The 25,421-nt window shown below is 41.6% G+C and overlaps 2 protein-coding genes across 2 annotated transcripts in view; both read left to right on the top strand.

The window, feature by feature from the left end:
• The first annotated feature begins 1,337 nt into the window (after positions 1 to 1,337).
• The window catches only part of ches1 (checkpoint suppressor 1), an 83,390-nt gene continuing 59,306 nt past the window's right edge, over positions 1,338 to 25,421 (top strand). Inside the window, exon 1 of the mRNA XM_026143270.2 lies at positions 1,338 to 1,792. The gene's annotated coding sequence lies outside the window, so the exon portion shown is untranslated. The remainder of the gene's footprint in view (positions 1,793 to 25,421) is intronic.
• Positions 7,622 to 23,576, top strand: LOC113017401 (uncharacterized). Its single transcript, XM_080290268.1, has 17 exons — positions 7,622 to 8,203; positions 9,169 to 9,277; positions 9,567 to 9,729; positions 11,465 to 11,657; positions 12,403 to 12,499; positions 13,573 to 13,634; positions 13,900 to 14,014; positions 14,249 to 14,310; positions 14,985 to 15,081; positions 15,170 to 15,231; positions 15,365 to 15,467; positions 17,142 to 17,206; positions 18,269 to 20,258; positions 20,340 to 20,399; positions 22,286 to 22,366; positions 22,954 to 23,019; positions 23,335 to 23,576. The coding sequence occupies exons 2-17, from the start codon at positions 9,175 to 9,177 to the stop codon at positions 23,574 to 23,576; spliced, it is 3,561 nt and encodes a 1,186-aa protein (XP_080146394.1). The 5' UTR covers positions 7,622 to 8,203; positions 9,169 to 9,174.

The raw sequence follows: 25,421 nt of genomic DNA on the forward strand, positions 1-25,421 counted from the left end.
AAGCACCCTATTTTGCATATCTAATGAAGTTTACTCTATTTTTAGCAACGTGCAGGAGTGGTAGGCACGCATTACTTATGTTATTGAAGGGTTTAAATGGATTATCAAAGCTGCTTTTTGCCCGTCAAAAAACCTGCTCAAAGTTCTCACTACTCTGGCTGTTTAACTAAGGTGTTCAAGCCTTCCTGTTAAGGGTTCCTGCTTCCTGTGTTCACAGGAAAAAAAAAAAAAAATCATGTCCTTCAGTTTCTGGATCCCATGGTCCATAATGATCTGATCTCTGTCTCCCATAGGCGGGCCGTTGCTATGGTAACCTGATGACGCTCTGAGGCAGGATGGGGAAAGGAGAGGAGGGAGGGGGAGGGAGATGAGGAAGACGGTAGCTGCACGGGAGATTAAACGAGTTCAAGAAGATGACTCACTCTGTTAGGAAAGAAAGGCGTACGCCATATTTTAATAAAGGTGCTGTACTTCTGCCTCACACGGCGACGCAGTCAAGTTTTTCTAAGTAGACCCGAGTGAACCCCGTGTGTGCGTGTGCCTGTGTGCGTGAGAGAGAGACAGAGAAGGTAAAGGAAGCGGTGTTAAGGCTACTTGACATGAGCAAATGAAAATGTGATTTATGACCCGGGCAAATGCGTCCAACGGAGCTCAGTCTAGTTGATGTGCAAAAGGACAGAATGCCCCTCCATCCGCCATCTATAACAGCTTCTACTCCCTTGCATGACTCCCTGCATCTGCCTCTCTGCCCTGCTGTTGCCATAGCGACCACTTGGGTACAGAATCAAAACAACTTACTGGCTTAAAGATAAATAAATAAATAAATAAATAAATAAAATCCCACATTTTAGCTTTGGATGTCATAATGGCTAAACGAACCTTTTGTTGAATAGCCTTCTTATGTTCTAATACTTAATTATTTGTATCTATGTCACAAGGATATATATCTATAAATCTATATCTATATAGATAGATATATTAGTTCCTTAATTTAGTAATGTTTGTGTGTTCAAAATGCATCTTACTGAAGATTTAGAAGATTTATTATTAAATCAAAGGTAATATGATAATCATTATACTTTAATATTATCATATTACCTTTTTTTACTGCATTTTTTTGCTACATATGTGTGTGTGTGTGTGTGTGTGTGTGTGTGTGTGTGTGTGTGTGTGTGTGTGTGTGTGTGTGGTAAAAAACTGGTGAATGAATCGTCTTGTTAAGATTATAGACGATCTTTGGACATGTCTTCCGTACACAATGGCATTCTTTCAGGGAACAGGGCTCTCTCTAGGACCCAGGGCGGGCACCGGGGGAAGTCCTCTGCTGCTTGCTGCTGCTGGCGGGGCAAAGCAGGCACAGCACAGGAACACACACATCCACGCGCGCGCACACGTACACAAACTTGCGCATACACACGCTCACCGAGCTCTTCTCCGACAGTAGAGAGAGAGGGAGAGCGCGAGCTCAGAGAGGAATAAACAGAGGGAGAGAGCGAGAGAGACCATAGGAACGCAGAAGCGGCTTGTGTGTGTGCGTGTGTGTGTGTGTAGGTACGCTTGCTCGGCGGTTAGAAACGACTGGCTGGGCGGATATGGAGGGGCTCGGGAAAAACGCTGGGAACTGACCGAGTACCGAAACGAAGAGTGAAAGAGGGAGAGAGGGAGAAGAAGGACTGACGGATAGCACGGTAGGAAGGACGGAAGGAAAGGAGGAGAGGAGGAGAGAGAAGTCTAAAAGAGGAGAGGAAGAGTGTGAAGAAGGGGCTCGTCTGGAACACAGAAGGATCCTAAGGTGACTTTACTGGGCTTTTTGTGGCATTAATGCAGGTCTGGCAGAGGTGTGTGTGAGTGTGTGTGTGTGTGATGATGACATGTGCTGCACGGCTCTGCACTTAAAGGGAAGTGCTGTGGAGGTGCGTGTGCATGTGTGTGTGTGTGTCACTGTAAGTATGTAAGTATACAGGTGTGTGTGTGTGTGTGTGTGAGAGAGAGAGAGAGAGAGAAAGAGAGAGTTATGAAGGTTGTTTTCCACAAGCTAAAAAAGGGGCCAAAGTGAGCTGAAGTGACCGCTGTAAACTGGAGTGAAGGGATCAAAAGGAGTGGATACTTTTTAAGGGAACAGTGTGATCTCATTCCAACACAAACGCACTTTTTCTTTTTCCTGGTAGGCTACTTTAGGCTGAAGGAGAGAAAAATAGGGGCAAAACACTCTCTTTAAGTCCGTTTTCCCCTTTCTTTCACTGTGTGTGTGTGTGTGTGTGTGCGCGCTCAGGTGTTTGGAGTGCAGCAGGTAACACATCACTTGGCGGCGACGAAACCAAGGCTGAATGAATGTTGTTTTTCCCAAGCTTGAAGGAGGCTTGATAAGTAGTAACAGCTTCTGAAACGTGTGTGTGTGTCTGTGTGTGAAATAGAGAGGGAGAGAAAAAGTGTGTGTGTGTGTCTGTGAGCCATAGACGGCAAACAGGTTGACGGAGGCAGATCTGATCAGACGCACAGCAACAGAGGAGAGAGCATGGCACAGGCTGAGCAGCAGCACATTGGATTACACACACGCGAATACACACACACACACACACACACACAAGCTCTGTGGCCAGGAGAACAGCTGGGAGAAGTGTGTGTGTGTCTGAAAGCCTTACACTTAATGCATGCATCTGCTTTTTCACATGCAGGAATGTTTGCCTTTGCATTATCTTATGTGCCACTGTGTGTGTGCACGGGTGCGTGTGCGTGTGTGCGTCCTACTGAATTTGCGCAAATTCAGTAGGACGAGGGTTTTATCGTCTCTCTCAGACAGACGGCGTGTCTCTACCTCCGTCACCCCCCCCCCCCCCCCCCCTTCTCAACCCGGTCTGGAGACAGGAGGTGGAGGAGGTTTGGGGAGGGGAGGAGATCAGTTGACCAAGAATGAGGCAGATGAGAAGATTAATCCAGTAGCGAGAAATGAGACAGAGACGGAGGGGAGAGGAGAGGATGATGGAGATTTTAGGACAGCAGCAGGGGGAGGAGGAGGAGGAGAAATGGAAAGAAAGCAAGAGAGGATGGAGTGAAGGAGACAGGGGGGCTGACATGCTCTCTCCAGGAGTGCTGTGAGAGCTGCTCATTCATAATTCACCTCCATGGCAAACGTTCATTCACATATTGACCCCCCATGGCTGAGCTCAATGGAGTTCTCGCCCCTCCACCTCTCACTGTCTCTCAATGGACACCCCTGTGGTGCGACGTTCAGTTAGCCCGCTTCTTTTTCACTTTGGAGACAGTTGAAGCTCTCAGACGAGGCTTATGCCGCTTTTGTCCGTTATGGCCGTTTTGACGCCTTTAGTTTTTCCAGCTGGAAGCTCTGATGGGAGATTGAACTGTGTAAATTGAATATTGAATTCAGACTCCACCCTAGACACAGATAATTGGTATGGATGGATCAGTGGGTTAGTGCTCTCAGCACAACTGTTGTTTGTCTGATTCCCTCAGCACAGCTAAAACAGCCCATAATGGATCTATAATTCATGTGTGAATGAATTGAGTAGTATGCAGTTTGAATACAGTTTTTATTGGATGTCATCTCGTGATTTATTCAACATAAACACTCAAAAAAATGGCAGTTTTAATATTTCTCGTTGCACTGGTCAGGCTCAGAGCTACGCAGTAAGCGCTCTGGTCAGCTGTGGCTTTGAGCCACGTGTGTGTCTGAAATGCACCGTCAGAACAAAGTATACAGCAGAGGCTACAGCACATTTAGTTCTGAAAGGTAAACACTACAGAAGTGCACCTTATCAGCAAAAGTGAGGAAAAAAATGTCCTGACTTCTTAAGTTTTATAGGTGAAAAGAGGACACAGCACGAAGGTAAACTGGCGGAAAAAAACAATGGAGAAAAAAGTACCAGATTATAGTTAAATCAGCTGTTGTGCTGTGTGAAGATATGGCCCATATCTGGGCTCAGAGCAAGGCAGTGCACAGACGACGATCGCACTGCTACTTCCATTGTAAAGAGTTTGATTCCTGCCTGGTCAAACTAAATATGGTTACACTATTTATATTTATTGTTAGCCAATATCCTCATTGTAAACCCTTGAATTTTACCATGTAGCAAAACTTTCTTCCAAAATACATTGATGCATAGACACAGGTGCAAATATAATCACTACTTTGTGTAATGGAGTACTTTTTTATTAAGAAATTTCCACTTAAAGTGGACATCTGTGGTCCGTGATCTGGTTTGTAGTAACTGGATACTATATTGAAATATTTTTGTTTCAAACTAAATATATCTGTATACGAGAGAGAATTATGTTTTACTGTTTAGTCCACTCTGCCCTCAGTGGAGCATTTGGCTGGTGGCAACATTTAGAAATGAACTCAACACAGGGGCAAACACTGCAGTTCCTCTAAATGTCCACTTGGGGCATTCCCCATAGACGCCAGTGTTAAAATGCCGAACTTAACAACGTTAAAAAGCACGTTCAGAGCCTGGGTAGAATATGTTTTTGGTCTTTAATTTAATTTCCTCTTCATAACTACTGTACAGAGGCGGAGCCTTTTGAAGTGTTATTAATGCTTAAAGTGATTAAGTATTATAAGCATGGCTGCAATGCGCGGTGGATGGTTGCCACGACAAGCAAGCGTTGCCGGTAGCTGTTGGGTAAGCGCCACTTGAGCTAATATGAGTCACCACACTGGAACTTTGAAGTGAATTCAGACAATAATAATTCAGACAATTATCTGACGGTATGAGTTAGAGTCATTTTAACCAACAGAAATTCCAAGAAGTGAGTGCTCCAGTTTTGAGAAAATTAGCATTTTATGGACCTTGCTAACCTAGCAGCAAAAATAGCAAAGCTGACCCTGAGATTGGCGACAGCTACAGGAGAAGCTACAGCCACCCCTTGTGTAGAGTTATACAAGTTTTATATTTCCACCTCTACACTGCTAAATTCTCTGAGGCAACATAAGCCCCTCTTGATTGTACGCTACAGGTAGGCGCTGAAGTAAAGTGTGGTATTACAAAACAGCACAGGCCAGGGCTAGCTGAATAGCATGCTAGCTTCATTTGATATCTCTGCATATTTTGCCATAATGTCAGGACTGTTAACTAACATGCTAGTTTATGAACTGAGATTATTTTTCTCCTACTTATTTCCACTCAGAGATGAAAAAAGAGCTTTTGTTTCATTAATGTTGGAATCACAGACTGTATATAAAAGATGGACATAGTTATTAAAGTACAAAACAGTCTATGAGAAAACAGCCTTCAGCTCCCGTTCTCTGTCACCTTGTCAATGTTTTTTTCTCAACACGTTTATGGCTTATGGTTTATTTAAATCTTACTGAATAAACCATTCAAATTTTGTGAATTATTTTCCCCGAGTCAAAAGCTGGACAAAGCAGGATGAGCTGTTCTGTGTGACTGACACTCAATTATCCAGTGAGTGTCACAATCAGATCTACCTGTTGTTGTTATATGTGGTATCTGGTTTCAGAAATGCTCAGGTCTGCTAACCAGTGGGTCAGTTATACAGTCTATGCTTGTAATCCGTAGTCCACCACGAGATGCTAGAATACTCCCACTCGCCGTATTTTTTTACTTAACAGCTGCAAAGCAGCTCCAAAAATAATTGAACTTCTTAATAGCGATTTTTAAGCACCCAACAGTGCCCCGAGATTCAGTGTTGTCCCAGCTGACTTCAGATCTTTTAAAACTCAGTCAGGAACTCCTGACTCTGAAAACACTGATAGCAAGCCGGGAAAATTTTTAGCACGAGCCATTAAGCAAAAGCATCTTTAACGCCGTCGCCTCACTGGTAAATGCACCAACTGTGATGGGAAGTGTCTTTTGATTCTCTCCTGAATAAAGCATCGTCAGTTGGCAAATATGCATGACAACAAATTAAATATGTGACTTTTAGATATACCGTGAGTTTTTATTTATTTACAAGAAACAGCTTGTAAACTTGAACTTGTGGCGGTGCTTTATTGATTGCAGTGAAGAAGAAAGCCGCTCCTTCTGTGTGTTTGCGGTAATCGTTGTATTTCAGGAATTATTTATTAGTTAATGACTGAGCCCGCTGTGATTGATTAGGGCTGATGAACTTTGCCTTTCATGCACAGGTTCATATGTTAATGCAACCGGAGAGTTAAAAGACGGGCTGTAAATTGCAGTGGAAACGCAGCCGGCCAAAGTAGCCGAGATGGCTTAGAAGAATAATGCTCCTCTGTATCCCCCAGGTTATAATTGTCTTCAATAGGCCTCCTGCTGATTTGAAATGGACTCATTGTCCACAGTGCTGGGCACCTCTGCTCAATTAGCCCCTCTCTCCTTAAGTCCTGCTGAGCTATTGGCGGTCGCATCCTTAGATAGTGCACGCACATAAATGCTCACTGACACACACACACAAACGCGCACGCGCAGCATCGTGCATAGAAAGACGTCAGCGGGTGTAAAAATAGAGCTCATAAATAGGGGGAAAAAGTGTTTTATGTTTACAAGGGGTGATGTCATGTTTGGTGTAGATCCATAGCTGACGAATCGGAGGGCAGCTGTGGCGAGTATCAGTCTGCTCGGCTTTGGCTCTGCGATCTGGCGATTTTCTTTTTCGGTGCTTTTAAAGGAGCGGCGTTTAAGGAGTTGCAGTTTAATGTGTGTGTGTCTGTCTGCTTGTTTGTGCATTTTCAGCGGCAGAGGCATGCACACGGTGACGCTGCTCTGGTTGCCAAGCAACACAGGAACGTGGGTGGAAGGATTTCCTGTCCTTAGGAAGCTTTGTTTATAAGTGGGGGGGCGAGCGAGTGCGCGCGTGTGTGCAGATTTCAGTGGTACGCTTGAGTGCCTGTGCGTTTTTAATGCACTCTTTGCCTCAAGTCAAAGTGCTACATAAAAGTCATCTAGGACACACACACACACACACACACACACACACACACACACACACACACACACACACACACACAGGGAAAAGGCAAAAAAGGCCCTTTTTTAGTCTGAGTTGGATTTGCGTTGCATAACTCCTCCAGCCGGTCTGTTTGCGGCACTCTGTCTCCTTCTCTTCTACCCCAACACTCTCGATATGTCACAGCCACCACGCTCACGCCAAGCTGCCTCCCGCTGATGATGTCATCAGCATGCCTCACTTTATGTTTCCTCTCGCACATGAGATTGCAATTATGTGCCCTTCATGCAATCACAAAAAAACAAAACAAAACCCAAAAACCCGTGCACGGCGTGCCTGTCCTGCAGGCGTCGGACCCCGTGATTACGTAATTGACATTGAGTGAATGGGATGACGTCAGCTTGGCTCTCTCTGACTCTCCTCTCTCTGGCTAGTTACAGTGATGTCATAAATGGATGCAGCCATACACTGCTTGTGTGTGTGTGTGTGTGTGTGTGTGTGTGTGTGTTTGTTTTTTGTTTTAGGAGGACAATTTTCAAGACAAATCAAAGAGCTATGAGGACCCTCTGTTACATGAGGACATTTTGCTGTCCTCATAAAATTGACCTTTTAAAATGGTTTCTGGGCATGTTTTAATACCCAAAAAGTGTTTTTCTCAAAAGTCTTTGTAAACCAAAAACTTGACATATGTTGTATATTTGTGTGTCCGCCACTGACCCCTGTCGGTTGGAGTTGTCCCTGCATGCCGCACACACAAGCGCGGGAAATTATACACGAGCGCGGGAAATTATACACATGGCGCGAAATTGGAAGCTGCGCATGCGCATTTTAACATTACCCATTTACACCATTGATATTTACATCAATGATTTAGACCGACTGATTGATGGATGAATAGGAAGCGCCCAATTTTGGCAGAGTTTTGACACGCTTTGGAGAAAAGGTAAGAAGGTAATTATAAAACTTTTAAAAGACGGACGTTCTGACAGACACAGTGCTTCAAAGTAGGCACAGCCGTGGTGAGGCGGCAGGTGAGGGAACAACGAGGTACGGTGGAAAGCATACGGCGGAGAGCGCACCGCGGGGACCGGACCACGACGAGCGGAGAGCGCACCGCGGGGACCGGACCACGACGAGCGGACGGCGGAGAGCGCACCGCGGGGACCGGACCACGACGAGGTGAGGACGGCAGAGCGGGCCGGAGCACGCGGAACGGTTCACGGAGGTCACAGCAACACGCTGGTCGGGGATTCCCGGACTGTCCCAAGCACCGGGATGGTTTTTTTTACCCTGGCCTAATCTCATCACTTGTTTCAAGGTAAGAAATTACACAAGTGTGTGATGTTTCACTGAGTTTGAAAGAAGGCCTTTTTCACTACAAGATCACTACACTTGTTTAATGTAAAATGGCTGCTACTACTACAACTACTATAAGTACTACTTCTGTAACTAGTAACTACTACCTATTGTACTAATGGTAGGAGTAGTTGTAGTAGATGCAGTTGTACTAGCAGTAGTACTCACACCTGTCTTTTTTGTGGTAGTTGGAGCTGTTTTCCTCCTGTTCTGTTCTGAGATGATTATTTAAGATATTAAAAGATGATCTTTGCCCAAATACCAAGGAAACATTGGAAGGCAAATACAAATAAACTTTTTTAGATTCATGAAATTTAATTGAGACAGTATTGATGTCACTCTGCACACATTTGTTTATAAAATATTGTAAAAAAAACCAAACACCACATTTGTTTTGCTCTCTTATAGTTGTGTTGATGAAGCACATTATTCCTGAGAGATCTAAAGCTTAGTTTGACAGACAGGTTTAGGCTAAGTCAGAGTTAGGCTTTAGTTAAATTAGGACATTTAAGTATCTTTAATATCTGCAAGTGCATGCTTTCTGTTAAAACAACTCAGACATCAGCCTTGTCTGTGTCTGTTATGTGAATGTAATGAAAGCATAGAACTCAATTGAAACAGTTTCAGTATCCATGCTATTAGTGAAATAAGAAAAATTGGGTGGAGCATGTCAGAAACTTGACTTAATCAACACAGGTGGAACACAGTCAAGTTAATCTGCACAAATACAGCCTCGCCCCCATCCATTTATCTGTTAACCAGAATCCCTCCAGCACTCATCACCAAACTAAAATAACCTTAAACTAATAATACGCTAACATGGGGGGGGGGGGGGGGGGTGCTTCTCATTCAGGCTTTACTAATGCCCTTGTAAGCATAAAGGCTTGAAGTTTTGATGTGGTTTACATTTTTATCTTATTTCCTTAGAAAATCATGTCACGGAGAACTACTCCCCTTCAGGATGCCATTAATCACATCCTTGCAAGAAGAGACAAGAATTCAATGTTAGAAATCAAATTTATTAATTCAGTTAAAGGTGAGTGACTTTGACACACTGCAGGCTAGACTGAGGGGTTACGCATCACCAGTGGTGACCTGTACAAACATCAATATAAATTAAAATGAAAGGTATTTTAATAATAATTTAGTTATTAGCGAGCCTGGCTATTTATGTTTTCTGCACTTGGACATGTTTTCTTTATTATATATGTAGAATTGAAAAAAGCACAACATTGCATACTTGCAATTTACAGATATACATATTTAATGAATTGATTATTTGCAGTGCTGCCACACCTGTGTCTCTAATATGGTTGTTTCTTCAGGTCGTGGCATCTTCACATTAGCCAATTTCAAACAAGGAGACTTCGTGGTCGAGTATAGAGGGGAGCTTATTGATGCAACTGAAGCTGAACACAGACGTAACCTGTACCCCAGCGCATGTTCAGTCTTCATGTTTGACTTCATATGGAAGCAGAAGACATTGTGGTAAATTCAAAATGACTGAATGTTTACATTTCTATTGCAAGGTCAGGATTTCTGAAGCAAACATCTCATATTGCTCTTTAACGAGTCCTTACCTCTGGTACCCGGCCCCGTCAGTCCCCAGAATCTATAGAAGGGGGAGTGACGGACCCGTGGAATAGCGGGATCTCATTCTTACTAAGGCTCCGTCATTTCCCGGTGACCCTGTGGTCCCCGGGAACTCTCGGTACTGGGGACTGACGGGACTCCCACATATGCTGAGGGCCCGTTAGTCCCCGTATTCAGCCTGTGTGTGCCTTCTCTAATACACACTCACGGGCGTAATGTACGGGGTTAGAGGGGTAATAATATAAGCCTACATCTTACAGCTAAGACAGTGTGCTCACGCTGCTGTGAAGATTTAAAATATAATATAGAGATAGAGAAAATAATAAGAGAAAATTCAAATGGCCAGGGCTGAATGAGCGCCCATGTGTCTGTGCGCATTTGGCACATGTGGACACGGAGACCCGTGCACTGTTATACTGTGTCCAAAACTACTGTATAATATGTACAATGCCAAAATAGTACATGTCAAGTGTTCTCTGCCTGTGAGGTAGGTAGATGGCTTGATGGATCGGTGAAAAACCTTTCAACACAAAAAATAAAGAACATTTCATTAATCATTCAGATAAATTAAATGCATTATACAGAAATGAAATAACAAAAATATACACTTCAGTAAAGCCACTTTTGTCTAAACTATCATTTATCCTAGTTTTAGTTTTACATTCATTAGTTTTTGAATCAGAGGTGAGTAATTTCAAACAACAAAGATGAAATAAACTGTGGTCTACCTTGCATTTTTTACACTTTCTGTAACAATTTTTAAAGTATACATTTTAGAGTTTACAAATATTTTAATAAAGACTTTAACCAAGGATTTTCTTTTACAAAGAATTATTTTCCTTAAATTAAACCAAACATATTTACACTAGTTTTAAGATTTAACCAAGGATTTGGGGTAATTACTTTTAGTATTAATTAACATAAGTGTGGGAAACACTATCTACATAAACAATCTTTTCAAACTTAAACATTTTAATATCAATATAATTTTTTAAACTTAAATGCAGTAACTATTTCCCAAAGCATAAATACATTTCCACAATTGAGCTTCCATATTTCCCAAACATATAAGCAGCAAATATGAGTCCGAGCTTACCGATAGCCCGTCTAACTCAAAGTCTTCCTCACAGTGGAAAGTGGATTGTGCTTGGTTTGCTGTCCTCTCAGTATGTCACACTCGGGTCAAATGACTGCTGCATGCATTTTAAGGTCTACTAGGCACGCCCGCCCTTGATTGCTCTAATTCAACTCACCTGGCAGAGCAGTGCACACCAGGCTGCGCTTAGCTGTAGATTGCACAAGGTCTAATCAGTGGCCACGCGCAAGCAGCAGCACAGAGCAGGTAGTGGGCAAGAGGAGGAAGAGAAGAGAAGAGTAACAGCCACACCTACTAGGTCAGCGCAACAGTACAACAAAACCACGTTTAAGCTCTAAGCACAAGTAGAAGCGCAAACACTTATCTCAGTCAGAAAGCAACGCGTCCTTGACTGATGGACGCAGTTATAAACTATGCATTTAACAACTAAACTTGTATTGGATGTTGTGTTTGTGTTGGTGCTTAAAAATTATAGTATAGTTCATAGGCGTGTCACTATAAATGTTTGTTTGATGTATGTTTCCAAATTTGCAGTATTGATGGAGCACTTGAAGATGGGTCATTTGGGCGACTAGTAAACGATGAACACAGGACACCAAATTGCAGAATGAAGTTGATTGAAGCAGAAGGGAAGCCACATCTCTGCCTTTTTGCACTGAAGGAAATTGCGGCAGGAAGTGAAATTACTTATGACTATGGTGGGAAAGAATGGCCCTGGCGGAAAAAGGTGGGTCATTTAAAAAAAAATTTCCCCTATGAATTGTTGTTTAAAACCTACATATCTAGATGTCACAATTAGGGATGCAACTAACGATTATTTCAATAATCGATTAGTTGTTTCAGCCCTAGTCACGATATTTAAATGTCCTCTTGGTGGTATTCAATCTGGTTTAACTAAATCTTGAATTTGTATGACTTTCCCAAGTGATGATTGCAAGCTTATCTGTTTTGTGTCCCCTTAACAAGTGCGTTTTACTGAGTGGCCACACACTGGAGGTGAAACAGTGAAAGCATCAGTTTGAGCTCAGATGTCATTATGAGGCTGATGGACAGTGTCCTTGTAAACCTTGGGTTTTTCTGTGTCAGACATATACATGCACCTTTTACTCACAGTCACTTTAGCTTCTTAGTATTGTCTTACTTTGGCTTCACTTAACTAGGTAAGGGTTAATCACTCTGTTTCCTTGCAGTTAGGGTGAGAGTTAGAACTGTATTTAACTGAAGGTGAAACAGAAAATGCTTAACTATGTGTGTGTGTCTGACACAGACAAACTCAAGGTATGTGAGAACACTGTCCTGACATCTGAGCTCAAACTGAGTCTTTCATTGTTTCATCTCCAGTGTTTGGCATACTCAGAAAAACACATGGGTTGAGGGGACACTGGTTAGAAAAGACCACTCGTATTGGATTAAATACATTTCCACTGTAGCTGCCAGATGTTTACAATATTTGTTCTACTTTTCATACCCAGCTAAAGATCGCAAGCATCCCTTCTGGTCAACAGTGTGTTGCAGAGCCTATTGCCCATGACGTGGAGCACCATGTGATCTCTACAGACTCATTCACAGGTGAGTCCCTGCTTGAGTAAGCACCAGTGTTGAGAAGGTTACTTTTAAAATGTATTCCATTACAGAATACAGAATACATGCCCCAAAATGTATTCTGTAACGTATTCCGTTGCGTTACTCAATGACGGTAACGTATTCTGAATACTTTGGATTACTTAATATATTATCATGCCTTTTACAACAACGTGAATGTACTATTGCTGTGTGATTTATTACTATTACTGAAGGTCCGCGACTCCGAACTGTAGTAAAGGGACCTCTGACTAATACGGCGGGGTCCCTGTCGGCTCGTAGCTGAAAAATAGCTTTACTTTGTTGTGTGGGTCAACTTTTCTTGCGAGAGACAGAGAGAGGCGTTGAAAGGCTGCTCCAACGGAACTTATTGTTTTCGGAGGAAAACAGGAACACGGTGTACAGTCGAGTCTAAATAGCTTACTTACAACTGGGCTGTCAGGCTCTCTTCTTGGCTGCAGTGGTTATTATTATATTTACATGCTTCCAGCTCCCGTTTTTCCTCGACGACAACTCGTACCTTTCTACTCCCCTTTTTCTCCCTCCTAGCGCTCACAGACCCATAACGTGTATGGCAGTGCATTCTCCCTGCAGCACGGACTACACTGCCCATGATGCTACATTCTTTAGAGCTATGCTTGTAGCATTCTGCCTGTTAGCTTAGCACAACAACAACGAAAAGGCGCTCTCTCTCACCCAGGAAACACACAGTCGCAGAGAGAGAGAGAGAGCATCGCCCTGTAACCATGGCAACCGTAACGCTGCCGCCTGGAACAACAGCACGTAGCTGTCAAACAAAACCCAAACAGTCCTGACCCGCGACAAAATGAAACAGGAAAGTACCCCAGTGTAATCCATTTATTTCAACAAAGTAACTGTATTCTGAATACCACCTTTTTAAACGGTAACTGTAACAGAATACAGTTACTCATATTTTGTATTCTAAATACGTAACGGCGGTACATGTATTCCGTTACTCCCCAACACTGGTAAGCACTACCTGTTAAACCCTGGGGTCTTGCAAAGCACTATGCCTCCATGTCTTGTGTTCTCTTCTACAGACAGAGAATTAAGAGCAGAGTGTCAGTCATCTAGACCTACAGCAGACAACTCTGAGCATGAGGTTAGCATGGATTCATCTGTTTACTAAAGATTGTATCAATGTGTAGTTTGGTAAATAGTGTGGTTTGTAAAGATCATGTTTATCAATTGATTACAATTATACTGCATGTACAGTCTTTAAACCATTGTAAGTACAGGTAGTCATCATTTAACATTGCATTTCCCTCTCAACATCATTTGGGTGTTTTAAGGTTTGACTGAGAGTGTCCCTCTTGATCAGATGGACACTGTACCATTGATGCTTGTTCATCTTTGCATCTTTTTAGGTGCATTCTGTTGGAGGTCAGCGTGGCACTTCTTCTCTGAAAGAGTTAATTGGTGAAGTTGGTGTCCAGTATCAGGAGTTGTCACCCCAAGCGTTCTCAGAAGAACTTACCAGTGGTCAGTTTTGAGTAAATGTTGTTAACTTCTGGCAATGCATGACATGCCTGAAGGTTTGCTGCATGAAAAATGTGCCAGTATTGGGACATTTCTGATGATTCTATAGTGTCTTGATGGATATTTTGAGTAGAATTGTAACAGTCAGGGATGTGAATTGATTGCGTTATGCGTAGATGTGTTTTTTTTGACTTAACGAAAGTCAAGCACTGAATCTCCTTATGTTCCCTTGTACAGAGAGCAAATCGAAAGAGGTGCCACAATCATCCAGAGCTGTGCCTAACGACTCTGCTTGTGAGGTGAGTTGAAATTGACCTTTGTTTTAAAATTGACCAATGGTTAGAAGTGTTATGGTGTTTACATGAAACCCCATTTTGAGTATTTTAGCAAACATCTGGCAGCGGTGGTGGAAATGTCCTCTATTTAGAACAGGAGGTCTTTTCTAACCACAGTGTCCCCTTAACAAGTGTGTTTTTCTGAGTGGCCACACACTGGAGGTGAAACAGTGAAAGCATCAGTTTGAGCTCAGATGTCATTATGAGGCTGATGGACAGTGTCCTTGTAAACCTTGGGTTTTTCTGTGTCAGACATATACATGCACCTTTTACTCACAGTCACTTTAGCTTCTTAGTATTGTCTTACTTTGGCTTCACTTAACTAGGTAAGGGTTAATCACTCTGTTTCCTTGCAGTTAGGGTGAGAGTTAGAACTGTATTTAACTGAAGGTGAAACAGAAAATGCTTAACTATGTGTGTGTGTCTGACACAGACAAACTCAAGGTATGTGAGAACACTGTCCTGACATCTGAGCTCAAACTGAGTCTTTCATTGTTTCATCTCCAGTGTTTGGCATACTCAGAAAAACACATGGGTTGAGGGGACACTGGTTAGAAAAGACCACTCGTAGTGGATTAAATACATTTCCACTGTAGCTGCCAGATGTTTACAATATTTGTTCTACTTTTCATACCCAGCTAAAGATCGCAAGCATCCCTTCTGGTCAACAGTGTGTTGCAGAGCCTATTGCCCATGACGTGGAGCACCATGTGATCTCTACAGACTCATTCACAGGTGAGTCCCTGCTTGAGTAAGCACTACCTGTTAAACCCTGGGGTCTTGCAAAGCACTATGCCTCCATGTCTTGTGTTCTCTTCTACAGACAGAGAATTAAGAGCAGAGTGTCAGTCATCTAGACCTACAGCAGACAGCTCTGAGCATGAGGTTAGCATGGATTCATCTGTTTACTAAAGATTGTATCAATGTGTAGTTTGGTAAATAGTGTGGTTTGTAAAGATCATAAAATATTTGGGTAACAATGTTTTATGTTTCATTTCATGTTTTTAATTTTTTCCAGTGTACAATTCATAGGCTGGTATTTGAATCGGTGAAACTTGACAAATGCGGGATATGCCATTCACCTTTGACAGCTATCAGATGGCACGGTCTAAGATGCAAGCGTAAGTGTATTATTTATCTTGTGTTAATTAATGCATTTTTTCACTATACCCTAAGTTACCATGAGTCAGGTCTACATTTTCATATGTAAAGAATAAAAAAAATCACTTCAAAGTTTTATCAATTCAAACCATTGCAATGATACACAGTGTAATGGCAGATACTATCACATATCATGCATTTGAGTTTGTCTGCTTAGTGTGGCAGAGAACAGAGAACATACTGTAATAATGTATGTTGCCCTCTTACTCTTTGTTGATTAGACTGTTGAACTTTACAACTTTAAATCTTTGTTTCACTCTTTCAACATCAAGCTCATATAAGCTAAATGAGCATCTCACCGCGCGCAAGGCATGCCGGTCCGGGTCAAGGGTCACGACTACCCAGCATGCATTGTAAACAGTAAACACGGCCGCGTGTGATAGCGATATTGAATATTTTGAGCGTCCTAACGTCAATGTTTTAAAAGAATTTGGTACGAAACGGGGATACAGTGCTGCTGGGAAGAGAAAGAAAGAACTCGTGGCCCTCGCTTGGGCGTTTTCACTACAAAAAGCCCCTATAGTTTTAACAAAACAGCAGGAGCGGGAGGCTATGCTACCTTGGATATAAGTCTCTGCTCGAGATCGAGACTGACAGTTGTCAGATGACAATTCCAGATCCCTTAGAGCTGAGAGAAGGTTGGTACAATGAATCGACAGCTGCAAATAAACTTTCACTTTCAAAGCCTCATATCCGGAGCCATCAGCCTCTGTGGTGCCCGGAGACGCTCGTGCGGGGTTTGGCCACTGACGTCTGGCAACCCTGGCACAGCACTTCCCCGTAGGCCTATATCCATGGATGTATTAAAAGAACCAAGCCTATATCTGACGGAGAAGTATAATTCAGCCTTTACATCGTGGGTAGTGGTGTACTCTGACCCGGCCGCGCCGTGCATGCGTACTGACAATGCTGATTTAGCTTATTTGTGATGTTACAATGCAAAAACCACAGTTCCTGATTTGATCTGTTATATAAAGATAAAGCAAAATGCACAAATGTTTAATTATATTTAAGAGAGTATCAACATGTATGAAGTAAACTGCCCTCAAGTCTGTTTGTCATTCTGTAATTACACATATACACACAAACTTGGAAGATGATGTTTTAATGATAATAAACCCGTTGAGTAAACATTGCATCAAACTTGCAAACTTCTTACAATGTCAATATAGGAAGCCCAGTAAGGTACTGGGTCTGATTAATCCAGACCTATTCCAATAGATCAATCAGGCAATTTGCAATACAAATGCTTGATGGTGTCTCTACACGTTTTCAATGACTTTTTAGTAGAAGTCCTTTTCATCTCAATCCTTATTAATTAATGTAGGATAAACATTTTAGCTTTTCTGTTTCTCACTAGATCATTCTGCCAGAAGTCTTTGAGCCAAGAATGCATTCTGAAACATGGCCTATGTGGCCCATAATGAGTAGTTTGGTCAGGTCAATTTAAGATAATATATATATATCTGCTTTTTATTCTGAATTATGCGTTGGTTTTAAATTTACTTTATGCTTGTTTATATTTAGTGGTCTTAGTGAATATAATTTGTGACGTGTGGGATCGCTACTTTTTAAATTATAACTTAATGAATCATCGGTTGTTGTCTAATGCTGTGGTTTCTTTGTATTTGTAGAATGCCGTTGTGTGTGGCATAAGATCTGCCTCCAGACATCTTCAGAAGACTGGGATATGTCCGACGTAAGTGTACAGTGAAATTCAACCTGGAAAGACTCAGATATGGAGAAAGAATTAGACATGCTTTATTGAACATTAAATATTTGGCGGTCAGACCCCGGCGGGAAAACTGTTGATAAAAGCATTGCTGATTGAAGTAGGAGGTCTTCCCCCGGGGTCTGGACACTGGTGGTGGTATGGAGGCAGGGGGCAAGCATGGGGGTGCAGGGGTGGTGGAGGGATGCGAGGCCGAGCTATGGGTGAAAGAGCTTAAATGCCCGGATGCTGAATGGAGGCGTAGGTGCGAGGGAGCTCCGGATTGGCTGTGACGTAGTGAGCAGCTGAAGGGAGTTGAGATGATGATGATGATGGAGACGATGTGCAGGTGTGTCTCCCAGGTTGAATTTAAGCAGGCTTCATTATAATATAGTTAATATTGACGTAGATGCAGTTCGTGAAGATTGCCACATGTTGCTTGCTCTTCCTTTTTCTTTCATCACAAAATTATAAGGATAATCAGTTTTGTAAGTGTTGTCTCAGATAGAGAATTGAAAGCAGATAGATTTTGGACTGGATAGAGTGTAGAAGTTATGTGAGAGAGGCCAGAAATAAATAAACACATTGTAAAAATATTACTTAGATTTTATTATAATCCTTTGTATGAAATTGTTTTGTTTTTTTTACAATCTAGTCTCAAAGGTTTTACAAATTTTGATCTGTGGGGGTCATTGTGGGAGGGGCTCTGGGACCAGGTTAGGGCTAGTGTCTTAGTTTTTTTGTTTTGTGTTTGTTTTTTTGTTAATGTCATTGTTCAAAAAATATAAATTGAATATTAGAAATGGGACAAATATCAAAAAAAGTACTGAATCGATCACAGATTGCAAATTGATCAAGCAGAATCAAAATACTTGCACAAAATACATATCTGCTGCACATTTTCTTCTTTAAATCAGGAGGTATTTCTTAGTACTTTTAAGACCTCTAGAGACTTTGGTTTACGTCCCGAGCTCTGTGACGTGAACAATTTAGCATTTATCCTTCCCATGTTTATTTCTATTATTTAATCTATGCTGTATTTACGAACAGGGTGATGTCTCATCTGATGAAGAATACATCCCAAATTCTGCATCAGATTCAGAAAGCTCAGGAACAGAGTTGTCTATTGAGTTACCTGGACCATCAAAAAACTCCCATGCTGCTAGCATGCCTGATTTATGCGTTACTTTTGCTGAAAAAGAACAGACCATGGATGTTAAGAACAACTTTGAGCACATTTTGAATGATCTTGAAACTACTGATGATCTTCATCCCGACCAAGAACCAGACAGCTCAGAGTCATGCCAGCAGAAAACAAAAGATGCATGTAGCGAAAAGAGTACTGTGGATATGCTGTGCCAAAATGAATCCCCAACCAAGTCAACAAAATTAATCAAAAGCACAGTCAATTTTTGTTTTGTATGTGGAAAACCTCAAACAAAATTTGCACGTCATCTGGAGACGCATGAAAATGAAAATGCTGAAGTCGCCCAGGTGCTTCAGTTACCCAAATCATCAAAGGACAGAAAAGTTAATCTTGAAAGGTTACGAAACCTTGGTAACTTCAAGCACAACTCTGCTGTTAAAACCACAGGATCAGGTTGTCTTAAAGTGAAAAGGATCTCAAAAAAGAGCAGCAGCAGCGCTGAGACATACGAGTACTGCTTATACTGTAAGGGTATGATATCCAGAAAAGAAGTTTCTCGGCATATGAAAAGATGTGCTTTAAGACCAGAGAATAATGCTGAAGAGAAGCTGAAAGATAGAGTCTTTGGTATAGCATCTACTCAATCCACAATGTCTCAGCCAATTTCAAGTGAACTCTACTCAGTACTGGGCAAGATGCACAAGGATGATGTGTCTAGTGCAATAAGGAATGATCATTATATTATGCAGTTGGCTCAGTCTCTTTTTAATAAGCATGGAAGTGACAGATCAAAGCATGAGTATATAAGACAGAAAGTAAGGGAACTTGGGAGATTACTTGTGACTTTGCGTCACACAACAAGAATCCATAATATGGAAGAGGCAATAAAACCAGCCAACTTCTTTATTCTTACTAATGCTGTCAAGAGAGTTTCAGGTTTTGATACTGAAACCAGCACATTCAAAGCCCCAAGTTTGGCCCTGAAGCTTGGACATTCTCTCAGAAAAATAAGTGATATTATCATGTGTCGTGCTCTCATGGAAGAGGATCAAGAGGCGATCGATTCAATCAGGAGGTTTCACACACTTCATGAAACAAAGTGGTCTGAATTAGTTTCCCATTCAGCCTTATCAAACCTGAGTGAGGCAAAATACAACAAGGTCGACAGCCTTCCACTGACCAGAGATGTTCAGAAGCTGCAGTTATATCTTGGTCAGCAAGTGGAATCGGCTAGGGAGAAACTAGGTGATAACCCAACAGTAGGAACTTATGCAGCACTAGCAAAGGTGATCCTTTGTCAAGTGATTTTGTTCAATAGGAGGAGGGAAGGTGAAGTAGCACGTATGACTGTCAAAAATTTTGAAGATCGTGACATGTCCAAACTAAACGATGACATCAGCTCTGGGCTTACAGAAGTTGAGAAAAGGCTTTGCCAACAGTTTGCCAGAGTGGAACTGAAGGGGAAAAAAGGACGAAAGGTGGCTGTGATCCTGACTTCTGATATGACCGATAACCTGTCACTCCTCGTTAGTAAGAGGAAAGAGTGCGGGGTATCTGAAAACAATATGTACCTTTTCGCCATTCCTTGTAGTGATGGTCACTACAGAGGGCAGTTTGGTCAGTTTGCAGATGCTTGCGGAGCTGAACATCCTCAGAACCTCAGATCAACTAACCTTCGCAAACAGATTGCCACGATAAGCCAAGTCATGAACTTGAAAGATAATGAACTAGACCAGCTGGCCGATTTCCTCGGCCATGACATTAGGGTCCATAGAGAATACTATCGACTGCCCCAATCAACAATTCAGCTGGCTAAGATCTCCAAGTTGCTCATGGCCATGGAGAAGGGAAGTGTGAAGGATATTCAAGGAAAAACTCTGGATGAAATTGGTGGTATGCATGGTTTATATGTTGTTAAATCGGCTTGGTGTTTGTGAATATGGTTGGTCTAATAACATTTTTTCAATTTTATAGATGACATAGATGGGATGGCTACTGGATCACAGCAACTCCCTGATGCTTCCACATTGCGAGGTACTGAAATTATTGTATTCTGTGTTATAGACTTTGCAGTTGTATTGATAAAATATTTAAAATTTACATTTTATATATATATTTTAGATAATGTTATTGCAGTTCTGTTTGTACTTTGCTGTGTAGTTAATACCATTTACAGTGAGGAAAGTAAGTATTTGCTATTTTGCAAGTTCTCCCACTTAGAAATCATGGAGGGATCTGAAATTTTCAGCGTTGGTACATGTCCACTGTGAGAGACAGAATCTAAAAGAAAATTCCGGAAATCACAATGTATGATTTTATTAAAATATTTTTGTATATTACTGCTTAAAATAAGTATTTGAACACTTGCTTATCATGCAGATTTCTGACCCTCAAAGACCTGTTATTCTGCTTTTAAACAGTCCAACTACACTCTGCTCATGATTCTAATTTAGCAGCACCTGTTTGATGCCGTTAGCTTTCATAAAGACACATGTGCACCCCACAATCTGTCAAAAGTGTTGCAGCAACATGAGTAAAACCAAAGAGCTGTCCAACGACACAAGAGACAAAACTTTAGACCTTCACAAAGCTGGAAAGGGCTCCAGAGACACTGCCAAGCAGCTCGGTGCGCGACAGTGCGTGTGCACGCATGTGCGTGTGCGCGATGGAGTGCGTGCGCGATGGAGCGCGTGCAGGTGACTGTGCGTACCCTCTGCAAGACTCCTGCAGGCGCCCCTGAATGGAAGAGGCTAATGTCTTCCTCGGACTGGAGCCCCACGTAAGATCTCAGCTCGTGGGGTGTCAGTGATGCTAAGAAAGGTGAAGAATCAGCCCAGAACTACACGGGACGAGCTGGTCAATGACCTGAAGAGAGCTGGGACCACCGTTGGCAAGGCTACTATTAGTAATACACTGAGACGTCATGGTTTAAAATCATTCATTACACTGAAGGTTCCCCTTCTTAAGCCAACCCATGTCCAGGCCCGTCTGAAGTTTGCCAGGGACCATCTGGATGATCCAGAGTCATGGGAGAAAGTCCTGTGGTCAGATGAGACCAAAATAAAACTTTTTGGCCTAAACTCCATTGTTGGGGTTTGGAGGAAGAAGAAGGATGAGTCTCATCCCAATAATACCATCCTACAGTGAAGCATGAGGGTGGAAACATCATGCGCTGGGCTGTTTTTCTGCACAGGGGACAGGACCACTGCACTGTATTAAGGAGAAGATAAACGGGGACATGGATTGTGAGATTTTGGGCCAAAACGTCCTTCCCTCAGTCAGAGCATTGAAGATGGGTTCTGGCTGGGTCTTTCAACAAGACAAAGACCTGAAGCACTCAGCCAGGAAAACCAAAGAGTGGCTCCGTAAGAGGCATTTCAAGGTTCTGGAGTGGCCTCACTAGTCTCCAGACCTCAGTCCAATAGAAAATCTGTGGATGGAGTTAAAAGTCTGTGTTGGCCCAAAACATGACAGATCTACAGAAGATCTGTGTGGAGGAGTGGGTCAAAAGACCTTCTGCAATGTGTGCAAACCTGGTGAAGAACTGCAGGAACTGTTGGGCCGCTGTAATTGTTAACAAAGGCAATATTAATATAGTTTGACTCAAGTGTTCAAATACTTATTTTACAAAGAAATATACAAAAAACTTGTTATAAAATCATACAATGTGATTTCCGGAATTTTCTTTTAGATTATGTCTCTCACAGTGGACATGTAGCTATGATGAAAATTTCAGAGCCCTCCATGATTTCTAAGTGGGAGAACTCGCAAAATAGCAGGGTGTTCAAATACTTACTTTCCTCACTGTATGTATTATATATATATATATATATATATATATATATATATATATATATATATATATATATATATATATATATATATATAATTTATTTATTTATTTTTTTTTTTTTTGCTAGAAAAATCTATCAATGACAATGAAGAAATATTAACTTCTGTGACTTCTGATTTGCCTCACTTCTCCGAGACTGCAGCTCAAGGTACATTTTCAATGCTGTACTCAAAGTTTGCCCAACATATCTTATGTAATGAGCTGGGATCTGTGAGTTAGTCTTGTTCAGAGACAAATCCAGTGAAATGTGCAGTAACGTATTTTAACAGCGCACATCACGTATGATAAAGATGCTCTCTTGTTTCATTAATGCCACTTGCATCTCTGTTTTTCATTGCATTAAAAATGAAATCAGACTTTACTATTAACACTACTATGCTGATTACGATAACCTGGGATTGTGTATAGAACAATATTACTAACCATCAGTACATTTTTACATGGTCAATTGTTAGTAGTTCCATTCCTAATTGTGACACTAATGCTTTATGAGTAGTATTTTGATGCTTCATCAGTTTTGGCCAAGCAAGATTTGGCCTGTGCAAAATCTACATCATTTCCCAGTAAACTTATTACCCAAGGTATTGTTGACTTCATCCAGTTCAGCACCATTGCCATGTGTATAGTTAGTATAATAGAACTGGCTGTCACTGTCCCCTCTGTGCCCATGGTGTTTGATTGGTAGGCAGAAAGCCTCTTTAAGCCCATACATTTATACTGTGCAATATTTTTTAGATGACCAGGGGAATGATGCCTGTGTGACTTCTGGTTCACCTCCTGTCCCTGACTCAGTTACTAAAGGTATGATCTAAATCAGATGCCATGTCCATCACTAGGCACTATGTGCAGTCAACACCAACATCATGTGGTTAGACATTATATAACATATAAAGAAGCTGAATGTATTTTGTGCTTACCAAGCAGTGTGATGAACTATCATGTTAATGAAAACAATCAAACTTTAAATTTTATCAGGTCTACAGTCTATTTATTATCTCACACAATTTGTTTAGACAAGTACCAGCTTGTTTTCACAGTTTTGAACACCATCTCTACCTACAAGTGCATCTCACATGATCTTTTTAAACTTCAAATTTGTTTTGTTTTATTGAACAGGTTTATGTGTTTCATCAAGGCGGTGTGTGAAGAGACCATGGTCTGAGGAGGAGATAGGAGCGGTGATGAAACATATGAAGCCTTTTATTGAAAACGGTATCACTGTCACCAACCAGCAGTGTCTGAAGTGCAAAGAAAAGGAACAACCTATCTTGGAGACGAGATCTATTCAAAACATTCGAGATTTTGTGCGCAACAGAGGACTGGCCTTTAAAAAAAAAAAAATAAATGTTAAACACTAAATGACTTCACTGTGCTCACAGGCAGTGTTTTGTTTTGATGTGTGGTTAGCCTGAGTCTTTTAATGCCAGGATTCACTTTTATTTTCCTTCAATAATTGTTACAATGCTGTCCTTTTAAGGAATTGATTATTGAGTTGGTTATATTAAATATAATTCAGTAATTCAACAAATGTGTTGTGTGTTGATATAAGTCTTATGTATAAGTCATGGTGTCAGCCCGACTCACCCCTGGTGTGCAAAGGTGCTTTTTTATTGGTCAGCCACTCAGTGCCAGTTTCTTCAGGACAATGAAAAACTCTATAATACATAGTTTGTTCTAGTTGATGCAAGCACTGTTGTGTTATGGTCACCGGTTCGATCCCTGGGCTCTCTGTCCTGGTCGTTGTGTCCTTGGGAAAGACACTTTACCCTACTTGCCTACTGGTGTTGGCCAGAGGGGCCGATGGCGCGATATGGCAGCCTCGCTTCTGTCAGACTGCCCCAGGGCAGCTGTGGCTACAACTGTAGCTGCCTCCACCAGTGTATGAATGTGAGAGTGAATGAATAGTGGTATTGTAAAGCGCTTTGGGTGCCTTGAAAAGCGCTATATAAATCCAATCCATTATTATTATTATTATTATTATTATTATTATTATTATGCTTCTAGTTGTTTTAATGACACTTTGACCACCTGTTAGTAGATCACAACAGATATGATCTGTGGTGTTTTATGTAAGCTTGTATGTCAGATTGTAATGCTCATCAGAGAAAACCAAAATATAGTCTTTTTATTATTTTTTTTAATTTATTCATCCATCCATCCATCTTCAACCGCTTATCCGAGGCCGGGTCGCAGGGGCAGCAGCCTAAGCAAATTTATTCAATTTTACTATAATGATGTATCAGTCACAGTCTTATAATACACCTTCTTTTCTAAGAAGGTTATACTTAGTGCATGTGTGAGTATATGTACAGTGAACTGGCTTTACACACCATGTGTCCTTTTAAACCAGATTTACTCAGTGTGTGTGTGTACAGTAGACTGGCTTTACACACCATGTGTCCCTTCAGAACAGACTATACTTTGTGTATATGTATGATGACATCACTGACCTTGTACACCAGACTGTCCTTATAGACCGAGCTACAGAAAAGTCTCTACAAACCACCAGAATGTCTGAAAAAATAGCCTTTTTTATATCTCAGTCGAGCAAAGAAAATGTTTAAATTTTAAGTTGTGTATAGGTTTGCTGATTTTTTTCATGATTTTTGATATGCATATTGTAGCTCTAGCACCTCTGGAACCCGGTGTCCCCATAGCCCTATGTCCAGTCTGATTTGCCAAAAATTTCAGAAATTGTCCCTCTAACCCAAGAAACGGGTATGTGTGTGTGTGTGTGTGTGTGTGTGTGTGTGTGTGTGTGTGTGTGTGTGTGTGTGTGTGTGTATGCTGGCATGCAAAAGCATGTGTGAAGACAAAAATGACCTCAGGAGCCATCTGATTTATATAATGACATTACTCCTCCCCCTTTTTTTTCTGTTAAAGTGAAGATACTTTACAGCTAATGGATACTTTTTGGTATTGTATGCATCGTTCATAGACACACACACACACACACACACACACACACACACACACACACACACACACACACACACACACACACACACAGTGTTAGAGCTCGTTACAGCCCCCTGAGAGAGGCTTCTATTTGAAATGGATACCCCAGTGTCTCGCGACGGGTAACTCCATCGCCTTGCTGCCCTCCATCTGCGACTGTCTGACCTTTGTCGATTCTCATCCCGAGATTCGCCGACGACTGCAGGCAGGCAGTGAATGAAAAGGGAGAAGAGATGGTGCTGGGT

The sequence above is a fragment of the Astatotilapia calliptera genome, chromosome 15 (assembly GCF_964374335.1).
Source record: "Astatotilapia calliptera chromosome 15, fAstCal68.1, whole genome shotgun sequence".
NCBI lineage: Eukaryota > Metazoa > Chordata > Actinopteri > Cichliformes > Cichlidae > Astatotilapia > Astatotilapia calliptera.